At 42.4% G+C, this 26,479-nt stretch overlaps 1 protein-coding gene across 1 annotated transcript in view; it reads right to left on the bottom strand.

Annotated features, from left to right (window-relative positions):
- Positions 1 to 229: 229 nt before the first annotated feature.
- Positions 230 to 26,479, bottom strand: part of BEND7 (BEN domain containing 7) — a gene marked incomplete at its 3' end in the record, with an annotated part of 40,262 nt that continues 14,012 nt past the window's right edge. The window contains exons 4-8 of the mRNA XM_008949445.1: positions 20,414 to 20,536; positions 17,696 to 17,961; positions 13,248 to 13,473; positions 7,740 to 7,859; positions 230 to 280 (exon numbers count right to left, since the gene is read on the bottom strand). Of these exons, the coding sequence (XP_008947693.1) occupies positions 230 to 280; positions 7,740 to 7,859; positions 13,248 to 13,473; positions 17,696 to 17,961; positions 20,414 to 20,536 (786 nt within the window). The remainder of the gene's footprint in view (positions 281 to 7,739; positions 7,860 to 13,247; positions 13,474 to 17,695; positions 17,962 to 20,413; positions 20,537 to 26,479) is intronic.

The following is a 26,479-nucleotide window of genomic DNA, read 5'->3' on the forward strand; positions in this document are numbered from 1 at the left end:
GCTTCTACCACGAACCTTGAAGTTTTATGACTATGAAATAGACGGGGGAAATTGTAAACTTCCAAAGCATTTGTTTTTTAATGCAGGCCATTCAATCCTTAAGTTAGCTGGGTCCTGTGTGCAATTACCCGACTGTATATGGCACGCTGGGATTATTGGAAACTGCTTCTGTGCCATAAATAAACAAACACACACATTGGAAGCTGATAAAAATTTTAATGCATTTTACCTGTCTGTAGTAGAGAAATGTCCGGCTTCTCATCACAGTCAGTTGCCTCTGCTGATTACAAATATAAACAAGAAATCTCATTACTTTTACTGAATATGGGAAAGCGATTAAAAAGCTACATACTGTAGAGTGATTTTGCATTTTCGATCTACTTTCTTCAGGTGCAATTTGCTATTGCTCAGTTAAAAACTCACTGCTTGGAGGAAAAGGTCATATAATAAAAATGCAAACTTGGAAGGGGGAGTTGGATATTAAGCAGCAGATGTGCCAGCAATGGGATGGAGGAACACTTGCTTTTTTAAGGTTTCAGGATATTTGGATGATAAAAGGAGTTGTGATTGTTTGATAAAATCAGGTAAGAGAAGTTCCCGTTGGCCCTTGGAGGAAGAGCCTCTCAGGCTGGTACTCCACCCTCTGACAGCTCCCATCGTCAGCTGCCCATGGGAAAAGGGTGAATACCCCCATTTCTGCACCCAAACCTCCTGTGAACACAGGCAAGTCCGTTTTGTGGAGGACAGATTTACAAAGGCAAAATACCTCCAAAGATGCAGGTGGGCAACCAGCGTAACCAAAAAAGGCACATAACCACGCAGGTACTCAGGCAATCAGTGTGTGTACACTCATGTGCTTTTCAGCCCACAGGTTATGCAAGATCATTTGACTTCATCTAGCCCACGGTGAAGGAAGGCTAAAAATCTAATTTGTTCATCTCGTATTTGCCACAGGCCAAGGGTAAGCACAAGACAGCTAATCTGGCTCAGCAGATGTGCAGTGACTTGTCAGGCTGTGGTACCCTGGAGTGTGCACATGAACCCTGAGTAAGTTTCAGGCATGTAAGAGGAAATTGGTGCCTAACCTACACAAGTCCCATTAAAAATCCTATTACCTTTGCCTTTTGGCACTTCAACACGCTATCTAAGGTCTTTAAAACACAATGAGATAGATCTTTGAGAGCACTTCAGCAAGCTAGATGTGGTTTGTACACGGTCAGAGTGGTGGATATACATCTGCTCACAGCCATTCATTGCACAATACCCACAGGGATCAAATCTGACCAAGGCTACAGATGTACTGAGCAACACAGTCCAGCTCCCACCTGAAACTCAGCTAGCTGTCCTGGTCATCTTTATTGTGGCTCTACACACGAGGACGTTGAGTTGTTGCCTTTATGATGATACTGTAAGAAAAACTGATGCAGCTTCTGATCTACATTAGTTTCCTAATTTAGATTAGTTTTAGATTTAGGTTAATTTAGATTAGTTTTAATTAGTTTCCTAATGTAGATCCACCAACCCTTGGCTATCCATCCTTGGACCAAGAGGCTGCTCCCTCTCCCACGTGCATGGATGTCAGTTTAGATTTTAGCTATACGCTCTCTACTCACTTCTGCAAAATTAAATGTACTAAAGAAAACAGCAACAATATAGTTTGTTGTACTAAGCAAGCTTTCCTCCCACAGAGGTTTAAATGAAGAGTCCTGACAAGAGCACAGCATAGACCTGCAAAATGACTGTGCCTTGAATCAACTTACACCTTTTCCTGCTTCCCATGAGAAGGTGGTATAGTGGGTGTCTGGTACAACTTACTGTGAGAATCTTGACTTTTGGAAGGAATAGGTGGCTTAATAAATGGGAAGAGGTTACTTAGACTGGTTTGAATCAGGACTCAACTCCCAGTGATGGAAGGACTAGGTGCACAGGGGAGGAGACAGCACAGGGAAATGAGCAGCTGTCAAACAGCCAACAGGACACACACAGCTTAAAAAAATCCAGGTGACAGTTTGAGGTCAACTTCTAGCTATGTTATGAAGAACTACCTGGACCAAGTGATTCTGCATCACAGCTACTCATCATGCAAGAGACAAAGCTGTAACTGGCACCTTGGGCTGAAGGGACCCAAGCTATGAAAAGAGGGGCAGCCAGATCTGAGTGCTGGAGAGTCTTCCCACTATCAATATTGGGGTTGGTGCCAGCTAGGCTGTCCACTCTAGTGATGTGGTTTCTGGAAATTTCAGCAGCAACTCCTGAAGTGGCTGTTCGGCAGTTACCTTTCTGCCCAGCTGTTCTCCTCACACCTGGCCAAATCTCAGCTCCGGGGAAGGCACTCACACAGAAACAAATGGCAGCTAGGAGTTACCTTGCTTTCAGAAGGTAAGGACGTGAGCATCAAACTTTGCAGAAACAGTTTTGTTGGTAACAAAGTTACTTGGCCATTTTAGTCTGGCACAGGACTGATAGATGGGGTCCAGCTCTCCACTGATTGTTCCAATCCCGCTCTTCACGCCAGCACAAGTGTTTACATAGCCACCAAGATCAAATCTAGTTAAAAACTGACAGCATGGCCACAGGAATGCTTGTGCCAGCACCAGAAAGGGAGTGGGAGCACAGCAGATGCCCACAGAGCCTACTCACTCTTCTCAGCAGCTGTCTGGGTTTGTTTTATGAAACTGGATGCGTAGCTGCAGCTCCAGGTGAAATATGACACAAAGGCGTGACAAACACCTCGAATTCCCAACCTGGATGTGAACCACCACCTTCTCACATGTCACTCCCAGCAGGAGAGAAGGTTTGCCTTTGACAGCCACACCCAGAGACTGCCAGCCAAACTTTACTTGTCCTGAGCCAGCCTGCAAGATACGGCAAGCAGGAATAGATCCCACTGTGGGAACTGGGAGCCTCTTTTCTGTCCTTTGCTTAGCTAGAGCTCAGTAGCTCTTGCAAAACAATCCTGGTGGTTGTTTCATTAATTTTTTTTCCCTCACCCCAAAATCCTTTGCCTTCTGATGTACATGTTTGTCTATTAAGTGTGCACCTGCTGGTTTGCTTCTTGGACAGCAGTAAGTGTATGGTCAGGGCTGGGAAGATGAATGCAGCAGTTACTTGTTTGAATATTGCTGTCTTTTTCTAAGATACTGGCTGCAAATGCACTGTACTGCATGTTGGACTTGCACCCTGCATCCTCCCCAGTCCTGCATGTATTGCTAAGCAAAAATTCAGCCTGATCTATCCCAACACGTAGGTACTGTATCCAAATCACAAACTGGGGAAATCAGAAGGATGAAGTGAAATACAAAGCAAAAAGCCCTCATACAAAACAATGGAGGCAGCAGTTTGAACGAGGTCATGGGAGAAAAGGTAAGTCTTTTTTTCTTCCTTTGTTCCCACTATTTTACACTGCAACAAGGTGATGTTAACAGCATGTAATTTATTTAAATTAATCCCGCCTGAAAAATTTCAGCATGTTTTCTAACACTGCCGTGTTTTCCTTTCTGGAGTAGGGCAATCAGCAGCTCCCAGGCTCCACACAAGGTGATCACTTTGCACGAACAGCTCTCCCTCTGTGTGCTTTGGGGTATTGCTCGGGCAGCATCAGCTCTCCTGCCTGTGCAGTGCCCAGCCACTACAGAATAATGGCTTACAGGCTCTTCAGAACATAAAAAGGGAGGATGAACCTACTGCGAGAGATGTGTGCCCCTGACCTGCTGCTTATTAATGGATGGAGAGCTCAGTAATGAAAAGCCTTGGATGCTACAGCTGGCACAGAGGTGACACGAACAGCGAGTCCGCTCCTTCTGATTTCACCTGTTTTAAGATCTCTATGCTAATGGCTGACTGTGTCCCTCTGTGCTGTCACTGGCAAGGCCACCACCAACCTACCCATATCCTCTTCTGCAGGGTGAATCGACCACACCGTGGGAAACCTGCCACCACAAATTACAATCTGCACTGTAACTCATACTGCTTTAAGAGGGGAAGCCTCTGCACGTGCCTTTTCCTTTGATTTCTTCCCTTCCACAACGACTTTGCATCCCACCCCAGCAGCCAAAAAGGTTCAGCTTCTCTGCTGGGAGAAGACAAATCCGACACTATGAAGTCATACCCCAGTATGCTGTGCTGTTGGCATGAAATGGGACCAGTAGACGAGGCTGAAGAATATTATCGTATGCTTTAATTTTAATTATAACATCTGTTTGTAACATTAACCTCACAGTCTCTTCTCTTTGTGACAGCCAACGTGCGAAATTTTGAAAAGACTGAACAAGGCCAATAAAAATTTAATGGTGGTGACAGCTTTATTCTCAGATCTAACAAATAAAAAAAAATCCTTACCCAAGTCTCAGATCTCAGGCAATAGTCTAAAAGAACTATGAAAAAAGGCAAAGCAAAATAAATAAATTTTCAAAAGAATATTTCCAGCTATGAAAAATATCGTCACTGATTCAGAACTTAGATGAATTTTTATTTGGCTTAGGATAACAACCTTTCAAAATCTACACAGGGGAACTATTTTCTAGAAAGCAGAATTTTTAAGTGTTTTTTTGATTAGCTTTCCAAGTAGGCAGCTTTTCTGTCCCTAATTCTAGGAGATGAGCCAAACACAATAAATAAAGTTAAAGATGGGCAGCATCTATGATCCAGTGATCATAATTTCATTTAATTTGGAAACACTCAGGAGAGTATACCCTACAAGTAGAGGTACTAAAAGCAGATCCACCCCACTCATTTGCTAGAATTCTCTGAAATTATTAATATCACTGAAAGCTAGAGCAGGATTTACATTATCAGACGGAAATAATGTTTCACAGGATAAAGCAGAGAGGGCTGCTCATGAATGCAGTTATCTTACTGCCTGGTTTGAAATGAAAAACTAATCAGAGGATGTACTAAATGGCTCAGGGGAAGGCAAGCTGGATGCAAAGCCTGCCCCTCCTCTCCTAAATGCTTCTGCTGTTAAAATTTAGCCCTTCTCAGTGGTGACTAAAAAGTTGTCTTGTGGCTCCTGTAAAAACAATAGATCATCTTAAGCTTTCTTCACATAAAGCCTGCACACGATGCCAAACCAGAAACCGATTTCGATACATCGGTGTGATCAGGCAGCAGAGAGACACTTTGGCTCATAGGTCTTGGGTGAATTTAGCTTAATGCTGGCTCACATTTGTTCTTTGGGCACCTTAGACTATACCCACAAAGTCAGCTGGCATGTTTCAGTGAGCAAGTGGAGGCAAAACTAAAAGAGAATGACCTGGGAGCATGGACATGAGGACACTCGCTCAGGAGGGCTCAGCCTCTGCTCCACTGGCCACACGTGGACTGGAAGAGCTCAGGAGCTCACCTCGAAGATTGAGGAGTCCTGCATCTCAGTGCCTGCAATTCCTGTAGTTTTCAGATTCTTAAAAGCTCAGTTTTGGCATGTGGTGTTCTGGGACACCTCTTTCCCATAGCAGATCAAACCTCCCTCCATGCCTGCCCTCCCTTCCCATTTTGGTCTCTGTAAGTTACATAAAGCTTTATCAATTTTGTTATGGCTTCACCATGAATAGTTAAAATGTGCATTGTTCCTCCACAACCAGCTTTACATCAGGATAAAGCTGCTGAGGGCTGTGAGGCTATGCTGGAAAACACTGCAATGCCCTTTGGTCCTACAGACCTCCCCAGGCAAGAGCTAACAGCCATCGCTGGAATCAAAACATGGGAATGGCCAGTAAACCAAACTACACAAAGAAGAGCTTTTCTACCCATCTAGATACCCTGTACTTCCTTCCAGCAAATAAACCTGAGGGGCTGCCAGGTACATTGCTGCCCACTACTCATCCATGTACCTGTTAATGAGTTGCCTTCCTTCTGCAGGTAGGCACAGATATTGGAGCCTCTCTTACCCAACAACACTATACTCAGCTTCACTTCTTTTTCTTCATAGTCTTGATATGTTATGGAAAATATCCTCAGCTTAGATTCTCCCATCCTAAGAAAGGACCAGAGATGGAGGTGGCCCCATTTGAAAGGCAAAGGATGAAAGTCATTGTCATTTTAATTAATATCCTGCAGAGGCACGAAGGAAAGCAAATAAAAAAGGATGAAAGAAAATAAAAATCAAAACAAAATTAGGTCAATCCTCTTTCCCAAGGGATCTCTCTACAGACAGCCCAAGGACCCTCTGCTCCCCACATCTCCCACTGCTCTCTTCACTGTATCTAAGCCTGGCATCCCATTTCCACCCTCCCGTCCTGGGGGAGGACAGGCAGCCTTGGAAAGGGCAGAAAGCAGTCCTGTTGTACAACAACAGTAATCTGACACTGTCTTTAACGAGATTATCTTGTATCCCTCCCTCCTCCCTCCCCCAACACACACAAGAAACCCTTTTTAAGGCCAGTGCTTGTTTGCTTCTCTACTCAGGGAAGCTTATGCTACTGAATAATCTGCACTTCTTTTCTCCCCCTCCATTATTTCTGTCTCTGGGTGTTTCTCCTTTTCCTCAGTCTCATGCTTTTGCCCCCTGGCACTAATAACGTCGTGGAGAATGATTTCAGGTGCCAGTACAAGTGTGTGTTCCAGAGTCACAGCTTTGGACAGGACACGTTGGCTCCCTGAGACAGGGAGCTGCAGAGGACACTTCCTGTGGTCTCACTCACCCCCGCGCAGCCACGGGGAGCTCGAGCATCCCCTACAGAGCCATCAGGCTTCCCACCCCATCAACCTGCTGATGCTAACAGGCACTTAACTGTGGTGAAGGGCAGAAGGGAAGAGGGGAAAAGGCAGGCAGCTAAGCAGGGTAACAATGAAGGACCATGTTTCAGGATGTGGGCACAAGAGATGTGCCTCAAATAACAGTGTCAAGTGCTGTGGGAGAGAGAGGGGCAAAAAATACGACCATGAAAGAGCCTTAAGAAAACACTGGGATGAGGAAGAGTAGGTGAAGCCTTGTATGATCAAAGCTCTTTGTAAGATAGAAGGCAGGAAGATGGGAAGGAGACTCGTTAAGGTTTATAAAGTAATTACACATCTCTTCATCAGTGATACTGCTTTCCCATGAATGCTAACAGGGATTTGGAGACTGCATGTTGGTGTTTGTTACTGGAGCTGAGAGCTCACCAGCTGCATGCTTCTGGGGTGAAAGCTCAGTGCTAATCCTTCACCACAACCCCAAACATGGCAGGTTTTCCCAGCCCAAACGGGGCTCTATCTACCTTACCTGCTACTCAGTGCTGGCAGGCTACCTCCCATGTGTTGCAGAACCTTGCTGGCACAACCATGGTGGGTTTTTTTTGCTACAGTAGTGCTGATTCTTTCACAAGGAATACGAGAAAACTCATCTCTTCTTCCAGACACATATAGTGTAGAGGAAAAGGTCATTTGGTTATGCCTTAACAGTATAGTGAATGTCTTGTCAGACCAAATAATGCAGAATTAAGAAACTTCTACTTGCAGCCCTGGATGGAACAGCTAGTTTAGGACTCACTGCACACCAGGAAGAAGACTTTGGGTGATAATGGAAAGGGGATAGAGACAACACACTCAAAGTTAACTTGGCTCTGAAGACAGATCCAAAACTTCCTACCACACCAAAAATGAGGGAACACTGCATTTTACACAGAAACTTGTGAAAATCTCAGACGTCTAATTTTCAGAGTGAACAATTCTGCGGCCAACAAAAACCCACTTCTGTAGATACAAAGGCTCTAATCTTTTCATCTTACACTCACATATCCTTGTTTATATTTTCACATACGTACCTGAGCCTCTTTTTAATCGTCTTCTTGCAAGTTTAATTTGATCCTGAAGAATCTGGACCCAGTCCCGAGGACCAGGAAGTTTATCCACGTGGTTTGCAGTGCAGTATTTTTCTGTAAAGACTGAAATAAAAAAGACACCATCTTTTTGAAAAGTGCCACCAGAATGGAGAAGAGGAGACTGGAGAGTGTTATGAACAAAATGTATCAAATCACCCACTTATCAAAAACCAGTTAAATGGCCAAATCTAGGATTGTGAAGACAGAGTCAAACTCAGCATTTCACAAGTTTACCATTCAGAAGTCATTTGTGCCTATAAATATCACAGTAATACCATAGTACTTAAAAGAGCCTATCCCAGAGAAATGCTCTACACTTCATGCCTTTCATTCATGAATTTCACACAAAAGCACCACAGAAAAGTAATAGTGTGCTCTGAACTGAGTCTCTGGATGTGGCAGGCACTTAAAAATGCTGCCTTCCATACAGTGTAAGTAGAGAGCTAAAGTTCTGGTCACTTGGTGGCCTCTTGGTCAGGTTTCTAAGCCTGCAGGCAAACTGATGAAAGAGAGAAATCCTGCCACTGTGGAAATCACTACAGTTTTCATACTGCCAAACCAGATGGAAGAGGCTTTTCAAAAAAGCTAATAAAAATAAGCCATTATTGATAAAAAAAGAAATATCCTCCAGGTCCAATTTTGTATTTTGTAAAAATGGTATCTAGAGGGTCAACATTATGTTTAATTCCATAATTACAGCAAATCTAGCCATGTTGTACCAAAACTACAAAATTATAAATGGAGTGAAATTGACACAATTGATTTTCATCATGCACCTGAGAGATGTACAAAAAATAACCAAGAGCAGAAGCAGAAAAAATATTATTACTGTAGTCTATTGTGGTCTTGGTCAGAGGTCTCAAAGCCCAGTCTCCAATTATGTCTGGCAAACAAAGACAGAAAACTGGTCCCAGCTCCAGGAATTTGCAATCCTTGAGAATAAATGTCACATAATGGGATGGGGAAGCATGAATCAAAAAATGTATTTTAATACACACGCTTTTGAAACAGAGCTAGCTGGGAAGTACAAGGGGGCAGATTCAGGCTGGATGTGAGGAAGAAGTTCTTCACCATGAGAGTGGTGAGACCCTGGAATGGGTTGCCCAGGGAGGGGGTTGAGGCCCCATCCCTGGGGGTCTTTAAGGCCAGGCTGGAGGAGGCTCTGGGCAGCCTGATCTAGTGGGAGGTGTCCCTGCTCATGGCAGAGGGGTTGGAACTGGGGGATCCTTGTGGTCCCTTCCAACCCTGACAGATTCTGATCTGTTTTAGCAGAGGACTTTAGAGCCCTCATGGCTCAATGGTTGGACTTGATGATCTTGGAGGTCCCTTCCAACCTAAAGGATTCTATAATTCTATGATTCTAATAGCAAACAAGCTCTCCAAACTCCTTCCACATTAACAGCTTCACAAAACCACTGAATGAAGGGCATTAGCAATACCTTCCTCTGCAGTCTGGTCAGCAAGGACATCGGGGCAACTGAGGGCTTCCCAGAGAGGTCAAAGCAGCCCCACACATTGCCAGTGTCCAGTTTGCATCAATTAGGGTCTCCCTGAAGGTAGAAATAATCTTTCCCTTTTGAACTCATACAGTACTTGACATGAGGGGATCAATGATTTAGGACTCCTACTTATCTCAAACATGCCACTGCAGTTCCTGCTTGTGACCAGGGCCTGGGGACAATCTGTGACACTAGGCTGTACCCAGGCCACCCACCAGAGGTGCCCACTGTGGGAATTATGACTGTTGCCCGTTGTTGTCTGCAGAGGAAACCAGAGTCTGACACCCTTGGAGAGCCAATATCTGAACTCTTTCCTCTTCTCTAACTTGCTTGTTCTTTTCTTGAATGGAAGCCAATGTGTAGCTAGGGAAACACCAACGTGGGCAAAAAGGAATTGGAGTGCAATAGGAAAGAGGCAGGAAAAGTGGGACCTCCCTTTCTAGTTCAGTTGAGCTGTACGGTGCTAACAGCCCCTCTATGATAGACTCAGACTGGTTTCAGCTGAAATGGACTTTTAAAGAGCATCTCATTCCAAGCCCCCTGCCATGAGCAGGGACATCTTGCACTAGATCAGGTTACTCAAGCCCCATCCAAACTGACAAATATTTCCAGGGATGGGGCAGCCACAACTTCTCTGGGCAATCTGCTCCAACAACTCACCACCTTCATAATTTAAAAAACAAGCCTTCCTAATGTTCAGTTGGAATGTTCTCTCTTTCAGTTTAATACTGCTGTCTCTTGTCCTGTCACTACAGGTCTTGGTAAAATGTCTCTCTCCAGCTTTCTTATAAGCCCCTTTTATGTACTGAAAGGCTGCAGTAAGGTCTCCCCAGAGCCTTCCAAGCTGAACAACCCCAACTCTCTCAGCTTGGCCTCACAGCAGAGGAGTTCCAGCCTTCTGAACATCTTTGTGGCCTCCTCTGGACCTGCTTCAACAGGTCCATGTCTTTCCTGTACTGAAGGCTTGAGCTGGATGAGGTGCTCCAGGTGGGGTCTCACCAGGGGAGTAGAGGGGCAGAATCCCCTCCCTCCACCTGGCCATGCTTCTTGTGATGCGGCCCAGGATACGGCTGACTCTCTGGGCTGCAAGTGCACATTGATGGCTCATGTCCAGCTCTTCATCCACCAGCATCCCTAAGTCCTCTGCAGGGCTGCTCTCAATCCATTCATCCAGCAACCCATATTGATATTGGGGGTTGCCTTGGCCCAGGTGCAGGACCTCGCTCTTGCCTTGTTGTTGAACTTCAGGAGGCTCATGTGGGCCCACTCCTCAGGCCTGCCAAAGGTCACTCTGGAGGGCATCCTCTCCCTTTAGCAAATCAACAGCTCCACTCAGCTTGGTGCCATCTGCAAACTTGCTGAGGTGCCCTAGAAAACACTCTCTACGCCACTGATGAAGACATTAAACAGTATTTGCCCCACTATGGGTCCCTGACAGACACATCACACTGACATCTGAACTCACCTCATTGACTTCTGCAGGGAAAGACTTCACTGGCTGGATTTCTAATCAACAACATAACTGAAAAATAACCACTTCACATCCTTTTTTTTTTTTTTTTAAAATCTTTTTCTCCCCCAGTTCTCAGTCAGAGATTGATGGGACTCCCAAGGGAAACAGACTGCCCAGGAGAAACACTGCAACTGATCCAACAAGTGCTGCTGAATACCCAAAGTCAAACCAGATGGTTTCACCCTGGCTAATGATCCTGTTGCAGAAGTGTTAAATTAGTTGTAAGGACAGCAGTTAAAATGTTTTCAGACAGGAAGAGTGATTTTCAGGCAAACAGTCCCTCCTTTAATTTCACTGCTCCTTTTTGTCATGAATGTAGCCTTTTCTCCACTTCTGTATCTCTGTCATGGAAAAGGACTAAAAGTGCCACTAAAGGATATCTGGGCACGTGACAGAGGAATGTCCTAATGATAATAATGCAAACAACATTGTTCTTGTGGAGATTTCATACTGGCTCAGTTATTTCTTGGAATAAATGAAACCACAGTGCCTCACAGCCCAGCTCTCTGGAGGGAAGAAGGGTACTATTGGAGCCAGGCTGAGTAAAGATCCACAGGACATCAGCCCTTGGCATCTTATTCCATCACAGCTTTTAGGGGCAGGCTCCTTGACCAGGGATCAGACACTAGCACTGGGGCAACGCTCTAAATACCCATAAGGATCACTGCTACTACAGTGGTACCTAGTAGTACCATCACAGATGAAATTTATCTATAGTCTCTACAACTGCTCTCCTTTTTTCTCTCAAACTCAAGGGAAGATGTTAAACCAAACCTCATAACTTGCTCCAGTAATAGGAGCTTAGCTACTGAGAAACACTGCTGTCTGCAGTGGGTGATGACTCCTGTTTTAACAGTGCTGCTGCATCCACTGAAACACACTTACCACAGTGCTGCTCAAATCAGAGCTGTGTTTGTTAAAAAAAAAATAATTTTGAACTCCTTTTTCTTCCATTGAACTTATTTATTAAAGCCTTTGAGGGAGAATGAGATACAGATAGACTGAACTCAGATTCAGATTTTTGCAGATTATTAAACTCAAGATAGGAAGGCATAAAAAAGTGTTTGTGACTTAAACCTAATTATAACCATAACTGTAAGAAAGTCTGACAGCAACTCTGGAAGATGTATTTGGACTATGACACAGCCACAACACATACTTATTACAGAACTGCATGGGTTGGAAGAGTTCCCTGGAGGTCTCCATGTCCAGCCTGCTGCTCACAGCATGGCCAACTAGATCACAATGCTCTGGACTGTCACCAGTCAAGTTTTGAGTATTTCCAGGGATGGAGGATCTGCAGCCCCTCTCAGCCCCGATACCAGTGTCCAACACTTACGCTGGAAAAACTTTTCCTTGTATCATGTTGAAATGTTCTGTTTCTGGTGCCTCTGAGCTCCATCTTCTTTACACCATCCCATTAGGTAGTTGTGGGCAGCAATAAGTTTTCTCCTGAATCATCTTTTCTTTAGTTCTCTCAGCCTCTCCTCCTGTATCACTCCACATACATACTTCACCACTTAGCTGCTTCAGTACTGTAAGTCTTGGTGGCCCTCCACTGGACTCAAGCCAGTATGTCAGTGTCTTCCTTGCATGGGGAGAGGGGACCAAAAGTGGACACAGAGGTACTTGTAAAAGGTTCTCCTGCCTCCTTTTGCTTTCGATGGACTGTAAAAGTTCTTCTCATTGTCTCATGTCTCCTAGGTTGGCAATCTGTACCTCAGGACAAGTCACAGCCTCTAAAGTAAGCTTTACTTTGCAACACAGCCTATTTTGGTAACTTGGGTGTTTTCACTGCTATGTCAGATTTCAAATAACAGAATCCAGTTTAGAATCTCTGCCTAACACTAGCCATTCACATGTTGCTATCATAGAGTTTGAAGGTACGTTTTTCTGGAAGCTAGAAAACAGTGATTGCCAAGAAGAAACACCCAACACAGGACCCTCACACTGACTAAGAAATTTGTCGCCACAAGAGAAAAACCACCATTGTTCTTATGATCCTCCAGCTCATTTCAGTTCCAGCATTATCTTCCTCCATCTCTCCCCAGTCCAGCCACCAACTCCTAAACTACTTAAGGAGCAGACACAGTCAGATGCAGTGCATGCCTCAGAATTTTGACTCAAGAGGATCAGTTACGGTGTCATTATGTTTTCAAGATTTCTTTGCATCTCTGATATCCGGAAAAAAAATAATTATCTTATATGAACATTGAGTTTCTAACCTCAGAGCCTGACTTCAGAAACCGGGATCATTGGCTTAAAATTAACACAAGCTGTCCCCGCAGAAGCTATTTTTAACAAGTGAATGAAAGGGAATAAAAATAAGATTGCATATTTTAATAGACCTAACACACGTCAGAAATTCTAATCCCCTTACACTCTCCTTAGCTGAGAACATGTTCTAATTACACATATGAAAGGAAGCACAAGCCATACCTTTTATTGCACCCACAATATTTTGGTCTAGTCCCTTCCGGTTGTCGTTGAGCCCTCTTTTCCTTTTGCCATTTGGTAAAGAGTTAGCCAAAGTCTTGTCATCAAAAAATGCACAGACCAGCTTCCTAAAGAGCAGGCTTCCTGAGCGAGTATAGTTTGATAATATAGAGTCCAGCTGAGATTTCGGCATGAAGACATCAAAGCCTTCTGCAAGTTGCACTTCTGGCTACCAAAAGAATACAAATGTTTTAATTAAATGAGCATTCAAAGACATTGCTACTTCAATCATGCATCTGCTGAGACTTTACAATCATTTAATCAAACCAAGATTTTTTCTGAGCTATTCAGTATCACAGCAGCCTACTTCATTGAAATCAAACCCCATCAGTGAATAAGCACCTTAAAAAGCAAATCAAATAATGACACTCATGACTAGCCACTGTAATAGTTAACAATTACTGACATTATTTCAGGCGGACAGCTATCAAAAAGAAAAGAGATACCTTTCAATATTGGATAATAATGACAAACCAGAGGATCACCCCAGAGCAATACTCCTATGTGATGCTGCCTGGACATTTATCTAACTCTTTTGTGGACTTGTTTCACTGCCAAATGGCGTGAGCGAGCGTGCTGTGGGGCAGCCAGGCACCTCCAAGAAGCACAAACGCAGGGCTACTGGCCTCTTCCATCTGCCTTCCCACGGGGGCTTCCAGTGCAGACACAGCCCATACGAGTAGAAGCAGATGATGAGTTTGAGGTTGCCCTTGGAGCCAACACTTGCTGATCATCCATTTTTCCCTCCCTTTCACGTTCCCAAAATACATGCTTAGAAGAGGATGATGTTAGATAGCCATCTTATTTCAGCATAAAAATCCTCAGTGGTAAATCACAGGGATTTACATGACTGCTAGAAAGGAAGATGGAGGGGAAGAAGAAACAAAATCATTCTGTATTTTACAAGAGCCTCATCTCAAGTACACTATGGGCCAAAGCAGACAAAGGCCTTCAAGGAAGTCCCCTTACTAAGAGTCTTTTTGCTGACCCTGTCTGTACATATCAGAAATCACACAAACAATATTTAATCATAAAATAGTTTAGGTTGGAAGGGACCTTCCTTTAAAGGTCATCTAGTCTTTGCAGTATTTTCTTCTGTGACTACCTCACAGTCCTTACATAAGACACCTCTATGGAATAATTATACATCTAGAATGAAGATACATGATGAATAAACTAAAATTTTTAAGATTTTATCTGGAAGTGTGCAAGGGAGGAAAAATCAGTGGTCATGATGGAAAAAAATAAGCTAACATTACAGCCTTGCTCCTAATAACTTGCTCTTTTTTTTCCCCTACATGAAAATACAACCACTAGTGATGGTGCCTTTTCAAAGATGTTTACAGAGCAAGAGCAAATGCCACCTCCCATCAAATCACCTGCAAACATCTTGAGTCTAGACAGAAGAAAGGGCTGCCAATCTCAGAAGGCTTTGGCTGCGTAATTATTTTCCCATGGATTTTTACAAATCAGTATCAAGAGAGTTACTGCAAGTAGAATATTGTCAAAGCATATACTATTGTTAGATATGCATGTGTACTGTGCAATAAAACTGAAGATTACAATGCTCTAGGAAGCCAGGATGAAGAATCTTAAAATATGCAGACAGTAGCAAAAACAAAATCGAAAAAGCACACAAGTTTCTCAGCTTGTTCTGGACAGAAAGTTGGCTTTTACCTTGAGAACCTCCGAAATGCTGCATCCAGCAAAACAGTCAAGTGCTACTCTACGTGACACTTGACAATCTTCTGATGTAGGTGGGTTTTTAATATGTTAAACTTTCTGGTGACAGAAAAGATTTTTGAGAGTAAATAAATGTGGGCCAAGTTTACAACTTGGGAAGAATTCTACTTCATGTTAGTCAAAAACCAGAATGTAGTTGTCATGGTGATGAAGGAATCCTGTCCTAGTCTGTTACTTGGGTCTTGGGTCTTATGATAGCAATCAAAGATGACCTTGATGATAAAAGACGCCTAGGGCAGACAAATCATCTCCATTAGCACAGCTCTAAAATACATTTCAAACCTCACCAATGCACCAGCGTGGAGGAGTCAGTGTTATTTTAGTGTTGACTATTTTATTCTTAATATAGGAATCAATTGGTACATCAGTGAAATAATTTGAAGGCGAAATGTTGATTTATTCTTTGTTTCCTTTATTAGTAAACTATTCCGCAGTCAAATGCAATCAGTACTTAATTGAACTTTATAATCACTTCAAATGTGACTTCCCAAAAGGAAAAGTATTTGTTAGTCGATAACGATCACGGCATAAGGAACAGGTGGGTAAACTACTTGTCTACAATAAAATAAGAAAGACCTGAATGCCAAAGGCTTTTGCTGTTCTAAAATTAACAGGCAGTGAATTAGATTTAATCCTGGATATTTTAGTAGGTTGTACTATGTAGATTAGAAACGATTAGGTTATAATGAAATATTATAACAGTAAAACAAACATAAGACGGTTTAATTATGAGTAATAGATCATTACATTTAAAAAGCAGGTTCTCTCATTCATGGGCCAGATTAAGAGTCAGTCTCACAAAGGCTTTTTTCACCTCTGTAAGTAGCAGTATTTCATCTCAGCAAATCTGAACTAATTGCGCTGCTTTCAATGGCCCCAATTTTATACACATTAAACTGAGATTTTTCTTAAAGTTCAATAAATATTGGCAAAATAACAACAGTGGCAGTCCTGGCGTGTGACACAGCACACACCACAGACAGACAACCTGTGCGGTATCCTCAAGGGAACATTTATTTATGGTGCTGTGTACAATGTCTCAGTTTTTTCAGGCACTCAGACACGCCGGTCGTGAGCACACCGAGATGCCTGTGAATAAATGGCAAAAGATAACACCACCATTCGTTCTGAAAGAAGAGACTTTCTTTAGCCTTCTCAATATGCTTAAGGTCACATTTTATTTTCGCTGTTAAATATATCTATTTCAGAACTCAACTGTTTTCTTTCCAAAGACAAAACAAAATCAATCTGTTTGTCTGGGGATTCTGGATCTGTAAATTTAGTCAAACAGCTCCTGTGGCACGTGGGGGCGAAAGCATGGGAGGGCAGATGAGGACCTGATTTATGAGCCACATGTTTACTTTTCTTTTTTTTCTTCCTTAGGTCAAATTGGCACCAAAGAAGAATTGTGTCCAGCGACACAACACATTCATAAAGTCAAATTAAATTCCATTGCAAGTACAAAACTGTTTTCAAAACTGTGTTTCAAGCTGAAAGAAGTGCCACAAGCAAAGAAAAATTATAAGCACAAATTGCATATTGGAGATAAATTACCAGCCCCTCCTCAAACCATTCCCTCAAATATTATTAAGCATAATACTACAAAAGGAAAAGCCCTGAAAAAGCATCAAACTAGTTACTCTGTGTCACTACACCGACTCTGTGGCATGAGACTGCAATCTAATTAGTGGTGTGGCTTGCATCTATATAACTGAATTATCATGACTGCTCTTTTTTATTATTAGTTCCCACTTCCAGAAAGGTAGAATATTATCTGCTGCATTGTTTCCATTTACGCTTATTGATACTGAATTTAATTATGTTTTTCTAGCTCGCAGTACTTAGGAAATTGGAAACTGCCTGCTCAAAATTAAAAATGTATTAAGAGAAATTAATGATCAGTTTACTCATCAGTCAGCTGGTTCAGATGACATCTATTTGGTCATTAAGCAAAGCCAATCAGCCACCAGATACACGAGATTTCTACCAATGTGTACACACTACATGAATCAAGAAAATACGCTTACTGCAATTTTACATGTGAAAAGCAGCTATTTTTAGAGCAACAGATTTTGGCCCTTTTAGTCACACTGACACCACCAACAGCGCCAAGGGCCTCATCCAGCAACCCAGTGATGAAGAACAAATGACCCGATTCAGCAAAGACTGAGGTATGAACTCTACAGAGGTGAGGAGTCCCCTGAAGCCAGTGGGACCAGCCAGGCAGGAAACATGGCACATCATCACACCTTGGCAGGACATGGGCATATGTGTGGGCTACGTGTGCTCATCAGCAAATGACAGGGTTGTGAATGGCTTATGCATGCAGCACTTTTCACAGCTCTTGATCTCATGGTGGCTCTTGGCAGCAGGAGAGATGAAGAACAAGTTTCCACTGCAAGCTCAAGCAATGGGCAGCCCTGAACTCAAGGGAGAACTACATGCTCGTGAAAGTTGAAAAAAAAAAGTCAAAACTTTGTAATGAGCACTCTCCACATCTCCTACTGTCTCCATTCACCCCTGCCCAAGATTTGCTTGTTTATTCTAACACAAAGTGGGAGCGCAAGACAACCTGACGAGCACTGAGTGTCCTGGATGAGTCAGTGCTTCAAAACCCTGTGATCCCACGTATTAAAACATTAACTTACATCTGATGAAGTCGATTCGAGGATAATTCCAAATCCTGAAAGAGGGGTTTCTGGCTTTGGGGGGGGTTCCATTGCTTGCAGACTCGATCGCTCTGAGTTTGCTGATAGCTTCTTTTCATTCTCTGCAGAGCTGGGTTTCTTATTCACGGGAATTGGTTCAACAGTTTTGAGGGGCAGTTTTTTCTTTTTATTCCTCTTTCTTGATATTGTTGACTTTTGTGCACAGATCAGAGGAACAGGAGGCTGCTGTCTGTTTTGAGTCCCAACTGAATGAAAGAAATTAATTAATTAAATTCATAAACAGAACTATAACCACGCAGCTGCACCTTTAAACTACTGATGTACTGAACTTATCTTCCAGATAAGTGGTTGGGTTTTCAGGGCTGCTTGTGCATGTGAAACTGTTACATTTTATCACCTCTCCATAGTTTTCCAGTCTGTACAATGGGGATAATGACATTGAGCTCCACTATGAGGTTTTTCAAGACGTACAGATGAATAGTGTTTCAGGAAAATTAGGAATACATGGTTCTTTTTCCTAGTGCCCACTGGAGGTTAATGACATGAAGGACTTAAGCAATGATTGATTTGTACACCCTCCTGAATGACTGAGAATCTCACTGGCTTTGAGCATCTTCTCCTGACAAAGTAAGATAATACAAGTGCCAATGCAATAACAGTTATTTTTATTAATGTAGTCACCAAGTTAATTAGCTCAGCAAGAACATTTCAAGTACCATTATGTCAAGAATGAGTGAAAACACTATTCTGTAGTTTAATTTCTTAGAAAAAAGTGATTCAAATCTGCATTAGTTTGTTTTGCTTATACACAGAAACTGACAGTTCATGTGTTACCTCTGAAATCTAAGCAACCATATTTTATATTTACCAGTACTCTGCATTTTCCACTATCCACAATCATTTGTATAAATTAAGGCACCAATCCTGAACCTGTATCAATGTGAGCAAATTCTTCAGTGGAATGCTACGTGGATACAATTATCTATCTGGATAAATCAGTAAGATCAAGGTTAGAACAAATTAAATGCCAAAAGTGCTACGTGTGCAAATCAAACTTGTTCAAGCTACGAGTGAACTACAAATAGTAGTTGTCTACAAAGCTTAGAGGAAAAATCCCAAACCTTGAAATACCGTTTATTGCAAGATTCCTGGGATATTTAATTTCTGGCAAGGGTTTACAAGGCTGTATTTTGTAGCTTATCATTTAGACAGAAGGGTGTTTGGATACTATTACACTTTCACTTATATGTTTGCATTTTAGTTTTTTTTTTCTTTTAGCAACAACAGTGCCAAATGATTTTCTTTCTCTGCAAAACCATCATTTCATGCCTGCCAGAAAATATGAACTACTCCCAGTGAATCAAGAGATTCACTAATTAACAAGGTACTTATACTGTAGATACATAATAAATAAATGTTCCTGCTGTTGAGGAGCCAGCTCTTCTGGCATAAACCCCAGTGCTGTACCTTTCACCCATGAGCCATTTTTAATAATGCACAGAATTTCAATGATATCAGTGCAACTGGGTAAGGAATTCCCTGTCCCAGCAAAGTCTGCAAAACTGGGTCTTTGTGTGCTTCTTTGTAAAGTCATGACTTTTAGAAAAGCATTTTTATGTGTATCAACTGATATTACCAAACCTGTCTGATCCTCCCGTTGCTCACTCAAGCATTATATGCTGTGGAGACAAGGAGTTTAGTCAGCCCTTCACTCCACCCATATTTCAGTTAATTACTCAACACTCCCTTTTCTCACAGAGGTCATATCCAGCCACTCGATGAGAAAAACCTCCACGGCTCCACTCCCCATCACTCACACTAGACAGGCAACGCAATCAACAAAATCTCCAACATCTCCATCTCCTCATTAGTTTTCACACTAATTTTTTGGAAGCATGGCAGCCCATGATGACCTACCTAACTCCTAGATGCCACAGTCTCGTTATCTTGCTGACGCTAGTGCTCTTCTGCCTCTGCACTGTTCTGTTTCAGCTCCTAATCTAGCAGAAAACTAGACTTTATTAATAGTTTTCCCCAATGAACAGATGTTGCTGGTTCAGCTAGTAGAAAGAACAGGTAAACCAGCATGAAGAAGGGTGGAGGCCATAACATGCAGCAGCTACCTCAGCTGAGGTTACTACAGAGCTGTAACTTTAAAGATCTTTGAAGAAAGTGTTATACAATAACTTTAAGTGGCCTTCCATTTTTTCTTTTAACCCCTAAGATTAATGGAACTGCTAAGCAGATAACAGGTAAAGTAGCATATTCCACCTCTGAACAAATACACCTGGAAAACAAACTGGAGTGCTTATGGCATATTGATCTCTCCACTCAGCTCCCATTACTAATCTAATCACATTACATTTTATTTAATTTAGGCTAAAAAGATTCCTTCTAGATAACTTCCTACATTTACCTACGGGTAAAGATCTGAGAAGTAAAAGCCACATTTCCAAGAAGCCCGTGAAAATTTGACTTTGAACAAGAGAGAAGGAAATAGTCCAGGTTTTCCTGACTCTCCACATAGACTTCTGTCTTACTAGACCATTCTTCCTAACAAGAAGATCATAGAATCATAGAATAGTTCGGGTTGGAAGAGACCTCCAAAGATCATCTAGTCCAAACCCCATTCATTGAGCAGGGCCATCTTCAGCTAGATGCTTGTTATGGACACGTGCGTGGGACCAGTCATTGTACCTGCTTGAATCTGCATCAGTTTTCGCATGGTCTTGAGCTCTTGAAGAATAGCCTGCAGAGTTGACTGACAATTACACGTACAGCAGTTTGGTCCAATTGATGAATTCACCATTGGGATGTCTCCTGAAAGAGAGAGGAATGAAACAGGGGAGAGATGGTGTAACCCACACAAAACCACACAAGAACAGTTATTGGCAGGTGTTTGAAACTGTTATCAATACACATGGTCGTGAAATCAGATCAAGGGTAAGAAAGCAAACAATTTTCAGCATGGTCCCTTTTAAGAGGAAGAGGCCATCAGTTTTTATCCAATTACTAGTATGTGCAATTATATACAGTAATGTTACATGGGCTGAGGAAGACTGCTCAGAGTATGAATACAATGCACTCTTCACAGCAGGGCTTCTATTGTCAGGCTGGTTCATCTTGAATAACAATAGCACCAAACCTCATTATAAACATACTTACTTTATCACACACACAGAAAAAAAAAAAAGCCCATCTCCTGGAACAGTCTTACAAAGAACGAAGACACTCTGTGTAATGAAGGTTTATACTGTACATTAAATGAGGGCCTAAGAATTTTTAAACTGCTTGAATGTTACAAGTGATTCTTTGCTATGTGAAGAATTGAGAATGAAAATAAAAAACCCTATTTGGAGAATAAGAAACAACCAAACAACCCAGGATGGAAAAGAACAACCAGCAAGGAAAGCTGGCAAATCTGCTCTTTTTGTTTGCTCTGGTGAAATTGTTTTCTGTGGCATATTTTCCAGTGTTGTGACCTACTAGTTTCCCTTTGAAAATTAATAGAGTAGATTCTTCCTTTCTATTAGTTCTTACTAGCGTTTAACTGAACTTACTTACTTCTAGCTCTAGCCCTGAGCAATGCTCTTATTATTGCCTTGCTTTATAGTTTTGCATTGCAGGTCCTGAATTAGGACAGGCTGTAACAGCTGAGAGATTTCAAGTTTTACCTGGAGAGTCATATCCTGCACTTCAGTTTAAAATAGCTGTACCTCTAGCTTTAAAAACTGCAAATAAAAATTCCCAAATTCAACAGAACACCTAGGAGCATCTGGCAGAAACAGAGGTCAGATGGGTTGCACCCCCCTTCATTTCATAATGTGCTTACAGTCATTTAAATTGATGGCTATTTTACTGCTCATTGACGCGTGCAAGAGGAGGGATGATCACTTTACAAAGCTAGGTACAAACAGATCTAACAAAAATCACCTCAGCTGGTGTCACATGTGGTGGACTTCAGAGAGTGTATTTTCCTTTTCTTCCATAGCCTGACAGCTATCAGCTGCCCTTTAATCATTACCTAGCTAAAGTGAATCCAAGCAACTCATTTAATCTTTGCTCATAAATCCTCCCATTTTTCATTATTACTTTCACTCTCCTCTGAAGCCAAATCAGTTTATTAATACCTTTTTAGGTTTGGTTTGTGTTCTTTAAACAGAACTCCCTGATGTCAGACCCACACAGATGCCCTGACTTCAATCCTCACTTGAAATGGCTGAAAGTCTGGCCATCACTACATCACTTTCCTAGTTCTCTCAGTGTGTTCCTCCATCCTCAAATCTCCCTTTCCAGGCACTTGTTCTCCACCTCCTTCTCTTCAGTCCTTCAGTTCTGAAGCACTTTCTATCAGACTTGAGCAGACTATGGGATACTTGTTAAGTTAAACTGGCGCATCACTTAAAGACTGCTGACATTTTCTGGGTGTGACTCCCCTCTTCTCCTCAGATATACAGATTGCCAACACCACTGTAATTAAAAATTTTGGTGTTTAAAAATATCATTCAATGGACAAAAACTGTTAATACTGCATCAAGATAAATGGTGTAGTTTAACAATCTCTGCAAATCTTGCAAATACGAACATAATAGTTCCACTGGCTTCTTCTCCCCAAGGTTTCAGCTGTAAATAAAACTACTTTTTAAAAGTAAAAAGTGATCTGGAAAGCAGGCTGAGAGTCTCAAATTAAAATAAAAAGAGGTTACTGACTCAGCAGGACTCTGCATGGTTTGATCTCACCCTTCCTTTGTACGCTGTCTATTCACTCAAAGTTCCTTGGGGCATAGATGGGATTTTATCTTTCCAGTGGTCCATGAAGTGTTCAGCCCATTGTTACAAGTACAGAGTGAGTAAAGATAATGTTATCTTTAGCTCTGCAGCAGATGACTCAGAATCCCTCAACCTGGCTCTGTCAATAAACTTTACCTATTTTTTAAAGGTAGACCTTTAAGTAGATGAGGTTCAACACTACTTATAATTTAAAAGCATCAGCAGAACTCTGTACCTTTCAGTAAGACAAGCAGGTACCCCAGAAAGGGGGTCCCAAGAAATTAAGAGAGTTTTATTAATAGAAGACAAATGCATAGTAAGAAGATCCTTCCTCCAGTGCTTTCTCACTTGCTTTAGACTAATAAGGTCCTCGGGATAAAACCTGTCCTCTCTCTTGACCAGACTCCAATGTTCTAGTGGGCTTCTGGAGATGGGATCTGAAAGACTACAGTGAGAGACAGGGTTGGTGGCTTTTGTTTCCTTCCTAACAAAGACTCCACATGGTGGTGAAGTGCAGGTGAAAACTTGGGCAGGTTGTAGCAGTGCACACCTGTACCTCTTCCCTGCTGCAGCGTAACGCGTTGCTAACGGGAGCACGCAGGCACACAGGCTCCTGATGGAAACCAACGGCCCCTTCCCACTGAGGCATGGGGGATTTGCATTATAATCCCCATTAGCACTGATAGAAATTACCCATGTAAATCTACCACAGGTACTGGAAATGGGAAAAGAGACCACCGATATTTAAATCAAAGCAGGGTTCTACTCACTTCATACATATTCATGAGGGCTTTTTATTTTCTTTCTACCCTCCCTCCTCTGATCAGTTACTGTGCTGTAAGAAAACATCTTGTAGAGTGTTCTCAGTCATTGTTCCAAGCACTATCTTTATCATTTTTAGAGGACAAAAGCAACCCTTTTCAACTTGTTATAAATCAATTTTTAATTTTAAAAGGAGAACAGATTTTTTATTTTTATGAAGGAGTCTTTAAAGAGCCATCTCTCTCTCTTTTGGAAACTAGCCAGCAGGCAAATTTGGTACTGGCTTGTATGACTGAGAGAAGACGACACAAATACGACATAAATATGTTAGTTGCTTCCTCTGTGTGAGCAGCAAGCAGCCCAGGACAGTGGTTCTTGCAGCTGGGTCTGCTGACAGTGAATTCACCTGGTGCAACATTGCTACCCCAAGTTTATATTTGAAAAGCATGCGAGTGCAATCCATTGGAAACGATCCTGCCACAACCAAAATGCAATTCAGCTGCTGCTTCACTGCCAGATTTTGTACAGAATGCAAGAAATGCAACTGAAATGGGATAGACAGACTTAATGACTTGTCTTTTAACAGGGCAGATGTGCTATTTGCTGTTTGTGGCCCCAAGAGGCTTCCACTAAACACAGTGGGTCACGGATGTCTACCTAACATCCTGACTCGTGGAACTGCCACCTTAAATCTGGTTTGGAACAAACCACTTTGCTTTTCAAGTATGTTCTTACCCCTCCCTCTGTTGCAGCAATGCTCTAGGTGAATCTGCTTCAGCAGAGGCATTGGACTAGATCTCCAGAGGTCCCCTTCAACCCCTACTGTTCTGGGATTCTGTGGATGCCCAGGCTCCCCCTGTTCTTCTTTTTCTCTCTTCAACTATTTTTGCCAATACTTTTTTCATGACTGCTTTCTATAGCAGCATCTATTAAACATCCATTCCAGCCTTTCCTTGAACCACCTTTATACCATGAGAGTCAATAACCATACTAATTACATGGACTAGTATACAGGACACGCCTATTACATTCAAATTTGAATCCTACAGCCAGCCTACAACATACATCTTGGCTTCCTACGTGGTGTCTATCCACACTGGACAGAAACAGGACTCAGACAGCCTGCTACAGATGCCTGGACATCTCCCCAGTGATGATCTAGGCCTGACAGCCCCAGATAACAAGCTTATGTCCTACCTGAACAGTTTTGCTCTGGTGAGTTGAAACCTGGTGGTAAATACCAAGGAGTAGCATCCTCCTTGAGGAGCATTTCTGACCCCACTTTTAATGACTTTGTCCATCCCCCAAACAACATCTAAAATACTGAGTTAGATGCTCAGGCTCCCAAAGCAAGGGATGAGGGTAACCAGGCATGTGACACCCAGAAGAGCTGCGTGCTGGGTGAGGAGCAGTTTCAGAGCTTGTTCACAGCCCAGAAATGCGTTGAAAAACCCTCCTTTCCTAGAGACCAGGCTCTGGAGCCAAAGCAGTCAAACTGTCCGTCAGGATCCCAACACCCCACTGGAGGCAGACACCTCTAACCAAAGAGCTATACAGCTTGTCTCTGCAAAGGTGGCCAGCAGAGAGGGCCCACACCCATCTTTATGTAATAACCTAAAAGACTGCATTCCTTTCTGCAGGACAGCTGCAGAGGGAGTGGTGGAAGGTGCCTCCTGGTGCAATTCCCCAAGAGCTGAGAGCCTGGACATTCCTCCTGTCCAGTCCAGGAGGTCACTCAGCCCAACCCTTCTACTGCCTCACAGACCACTTTAACCTGTAAGAGATCACAAATCAGCTCAATCCTTACTCCCCATACAAAAAATTAAAGCGCTGATGTTTTCTTGCATATGGGGCCAAATCCTGTCAACATGTTTTAGCTCACATGCTGAATCAGGCCCCTGAGGGGACAGAGGTGCTGCTCCACCTACTTTCTGGATCTGGGAACTAGGCACCTAATCTGTGCAGGCTTGGGCACTTCCGTGCATGCAGAGAACTGTCCCTGCTGGTGCCCGGGGACTTTGAGGGCAAAGAGGAAAACGTGATGAATTTCAGGTCCTTAAACATTTAGAAGGTTGTTATGGTGAGATTTTGACAGCACAGTTTCAGATTTGGACGCTGAATCCCACAAAGTGTTTTTCTCCTCTGCCCTGGATCTGCACCTTAAAAAAACAAAACCTGACTATTTTGTTGTTGTTGTTTTAGAAAATACATAGAACTAGCATGATTTACTGCAACATCTTTCTCCAGGTCAACTGGTACCTCTGTGTGAATCATTGTCCCTACAGAGAGACAGTCAATCTGGTGAAACCCACGTTTTCCAGTGCAGTAACAGTACTTCCCCTAAAGGAGAGTACTGAGAATAATAGTCATATTTTTCTTTTTAATTGTTGCAAGTAATAAGAACTTGTATGCCTTCAGAGAAGGATACACAGCAGATGATCCTATTGGGAAGTATGAACACCTTCAGAATCAACTGGAAACTGATAATGTTTCCAGATGCAATCTCACAGTATTTTATTTTCCAGAATGTAGAACTGTGGTACCCCTTTAGTATAATCCCTCCCTCTAAATTTATGCTTGAATATCAGGCGAAAAACTCTGGACTTACATCTAAACTGTTAAAGGCAACCTTCAGGAATATAGAAGTAAAACCTCCATTCTCTAGGACGTAAAAAAATACCAAGAGAAAAGCACTTTAAGGGCACATTGCCATCTACTTTACGGCAGAATTCTCTGCCAGTAACAAGATGGACCACGCTCTAGAACATGCTGTTCATAGGTCAGACTCCATCATCTCTTCTCTCCAGTGGTCCCATCAGAGTCAAAGCCTAAGGCTGTGATGGGACTTTGTACCAAGAGTCCAGTGGTCAGTTTTAAAGCTGCTGGTACCCCCCTATAAAAGCCAGCAGGATCCTGCTCTGCCAGCAGTGTCACAACAGCACTACGTAACTCATTGCAAAGAGGTGCGGTAGAGGTTGACATTTAATTAGCTATGATTTTAATAACAATGGCAAAAGCTCTTTTAATATGTACTGTATAGAAAATAAGCCTGTAACAGCGTTGAGTAATTCCGTCCTATCACCAAGAATCCATTTTAAGGGCTAAGACAGATGGTAGCAGAACGCACCATGCCCATTTTCACACCTTTTCAAAGTGAAAACTATGTGCTCATTTTGTAGACTCTGAACCCTAAGTGCTTTCAGTGCAGCGGTACAACAAATCCTGACAACA

The sequence above is a fragment of the Merops nubicus genome, unplaced genomic scaffold (assembly GCF_000691845.1).
Source record: "Merops nubicus isolate BGI_N331 unplaced genomic scaffold, ASM69184v1 scaffold11211, whole genome shotgun sequence".
Lineage (NCBI taxonomy): Eukaryota > Metazoa > Chordata > Aves > Coraciiformes > Meropidae > Merops > Merops nubicus.